Source organism: Poecilia latipinna, unplaced genomic scaffold, assembly GCF_001443285.1.
Source record: "Poecilia latipinna isolate Pla-1442-1.1 unplaced genomic scaffold, P_latipinna-1.0 Scaffold986, whole genome shotgun sequence".
NCBI lineage: Eukaryota > Metazoa > Chordata > Actinopteri > Cyprinodontiformes > Poeciliidae > Poecilia > Poecilia latipinna.
The window spans coordinates 49972-53256 of NW_015113602.1; the positions used below are offsets into that span (position 1 = coordinate 49972).

General features: G+C 37.7%; 1 protein-coding gene across 1 annotated transcript in view; it reads right to left on the reverse strand.

Annotated features, from left to right (window-relative positions):
- Window positions 1-59: 59 nt before the first annotated feature.
- Window positions 60-3285, reverse strand: part of LOC106958436 (N-acyl-aromatic-L-amino acid amidohydrolase (carboxylate-forming) B-like) — an 11677-nt gene continuing 8451 nt past the window's right edge. The window contains exons 6-7 of the mRNA XM_015050331.1: window positions 453-767; window positions 60-414 (exon numbers count right to left, since the gene is read on the reverse strand). Coding sequence (XP_014905817.1) covers window positions 457-767 — 311 coding nt within the window. The 3' untranslated portion in view covers window positions 60-414; window positions 453-456. The remainder of the gene's footprint in view (window positions 415-452; window positions 768-3285) is intronic.

A 3285-nucleotide genomic window follows, 5' to 3' on the forward strand; every position in this document is an offset into this window, starting at 1 on the left:
ACTTTACACAAGTGTGTCTTTACCTCCACGGCAGAGGCTCCGCCGAACCCCTGGGGTTCGACCGAACCCAGGTTAAGAACCTCTGCTCTAATCATATCCTGAATATTCATGTAATTTTACATCGATAGATAAATATAAATAAATCTGGAGGAAATAGACACACTTGCTGGATGGTAACAGATGAGCATCGTTTTCCAAAGTTTCATGACATTTCCGAATGATTTGATAAAAGTTCTGCTGAGTTGGATTGTATTTTACTCATCCAAGCATCAAACACAAACGGCTCTTCTATCCCTGAATGATTTGTTGAAACATGTTTGTGAACCTAAAGTGAAACTTTTTGTAAATATGTGTGCGCATATGCAAGGCTTGTACGTGTTGTCATTTCAATAAAAACAAATAAATAAATAAAAACTTGCTAAAAATAATTTCACACGACTCTTATGAAGAACGTCTTCACTCCTCTTCCTCTGATGCAAAACTCTGCTCGCTCGCTCGTTCTTCCTCGTCCGTTTGCACACGGATAGAAGGGACGCTCACACGTCTCTTCCTGGCCAGAGACAGCGCGATGCCTTTCTTGTAATAAGCGCATTCATTGATGAAGAAAGCGTAGAGCGCTTCGGCGCCCTGGTATTTCACTGTTTCTCCTGAGAACGTCTGGAAGAGGGGCTCTCCGGGGCGGAGCAGGCAAAAGTCTCGGTCCTGTGAGAGAAAGCACTTTGAGGTTTTAAAACCTGAGTAAAGTGAAACCAAACATGAAAATGGACATGTTCAAAGCTTAAAACAGTTGAAGCCGGTGAAGTATGAAAATGTCATTCATAAATGAATTAACCCACATTTTCTGAAACAAATTCCTGGTTTTGTTGCAACAGCAAAAAACCTGACATAAAATCATGAAGAAAAATCCAACCTTTACATGAGAGACGTTTAGTCAGCAGTTGGAAAATCAAAAGCAAAGAACTGTTACACAATCCAAGAAATTTCCATTTCTGGAAGTTAAAATTCGGCAGAAACTGTTAATAGATAATCAAAGAACTCCTGGTGCAGGAATATGCTGTGTCACAAAACGGTAATTTCTGCTTAAAATGGGAAAGACAAGAGCACATGTCATTCAGGTGAAGCAGCTGTGTGCTGAGCTCCAAAAACTCAGCAATTTTCTACAAAAATAAAAATCTTTGCCTTTTTACAAAGTAATATCACTTCATTTACTAAAAGTGAATCCAACAGCATAAACATTTATTTAGGTTGTTACAATGAGCTAGAGGCCTGAGTTGAGACTAATCTCAACCAAAACATGGTGACAATTTAAAGTTGGACACGTATTTTGAAAGAGAATAAAAGTTATTAAACCTGAATTTAATGCCTGCAACATGTTCAGAAATGTTAGTAGAGTTAAATCACGTTTTTATTTCATTTTTGTCAACCAACTGAGAAATGCCTTCACTCAGTCAGGCAGAGGCTGAACTTTGACTCGTCACCAAGTCTGTATCAATATTAGGCTTCATACGTCAAATGAAAGCAATTAAATGTTTTTACTGTTGATGTTTTCCATTCTCGTTGTCTTGACAGTGAAACTGTCAAGATTTTAATAAATTTGCAATAGAAAATAACATTTCTCAAATTGCAGTTTGCCTGCTTTTCTTTTGTTAAGCAAATTACTTCAAATAATTTATGAAACTTTGCTTTTTTTTGTACTTCAAATAAACAATAGCCTTTCTTGAATTTACAAAATTTTAAGATCATGCTGAGTAATATTTAACTTTTGTTTTGCTTTGTGACACCTAGAATAAATAAGAAACTGGAATAAATGTCTCTCTGGATACTTGAATGTGTTGTAACCTCACTATGTAAACTAGAATCGATCAATAAAACACACTAATCACTTCATTGAAGCCATAAAAATGTTTGTAAAGGAGATNATCTGTCACTGATGAGCTGAGTTTGCGTCAGAATACAGGGTCAAAAATCCCACTTTTCGTCCTTTGCGTTCCCTCGCAAAACTTTTGCGTTCCCTCGCAATACTTTTGTATTCCCTCGCAATAATCTACTGATCAGTTCATGCGGCATAATTGATACTGTAAGCTTTTCTTATGGTGGCCGCCTACTTTCTGCTTTAATACAAGCTTATAAGGTTTTTCCATGGACTATGGAGTTATTATCGCGGGGTAATCAGTCATCTGATTGTGTCTCTATTGTGTTCGTAGTCTGAATGGTTTAAAGGGCTGCTTTCAGTGCCGTTCCATCTGAGCCTGAACAGACATAAACATGCAGTAAATAAATCGATTTTCAAACATTTTTTTTTTTGCACCAAAGCGTTAATAATAATAAACACGTTTTATTTTTATAAAACACAGCAAACTAGTGGTGGTAGAGGGCCGCACTGGGTTAAGTCGGGGAATCTCATCTGTCCGTGTATCAATCAACTCCAAACCTCTTCTTTGTTCTGTCACAATTATCGAATTACTTAATTTTGATTATCATGCTCCAAACTTTGCGAGGACTGACCACCCAGCTCACCCACTTCCTCATAACACAGAGCCAGCAGCCAGTCACCTTCCCGTTCATCTTGATGACGTCACTCCCACATCGTCACGCCCACCACCAGGTGTCAAAGCCGCTGCTTCTGTCATATCAATACTTACTTATTTCATTCATAAGGCTTTTATAGAGCCTAATTGAAAACTTGTTTATTATTATTATCGCTTTGGCGCAGAACACTGATTGAAAATCGATTTATTTACTGCATGTTTATGTCTCTTAAGGCGAAGATGGAACGGCACTGAAAGCAGCCCTTTAAACCATTCAGACCACGAACACAACAGACACAATCAGATGACTGATTACCCCATCATAATCACTCAGAAATAGTCCATATAGTTTGGATGTATTTTTATTTCGTTCCTACTTACGGAACGTTTCGGTTTATATAATAGGTTTGTAGTGCCTTTCTATACTAAAGGAAAAGAAAACGTCTGATTTTTCACAACGAGATATTAACATTCCTGGAAAAACCTTACATAACCTTGTATTAAAGCAGAAAGTACGGTGGCCACCGTAAGAAAGGCTTACAGTATCAATTATGCCGCATGAACTGATCAGTAGATTATTGCGAGGGAACGCAAAAGAAAAAAAAAATCCCTGTGTCCCCTGGAGGGCTCCTGACTAACTAGCTCATTCACAAGTAATAAGGTATTTTTAATTGAATTGCCTCATGGGCTGGGCCTCAGCAGCTCGCCAAACATTTATTATCTAATTACCTCTTAATGATAGTTATTTACCTCATTA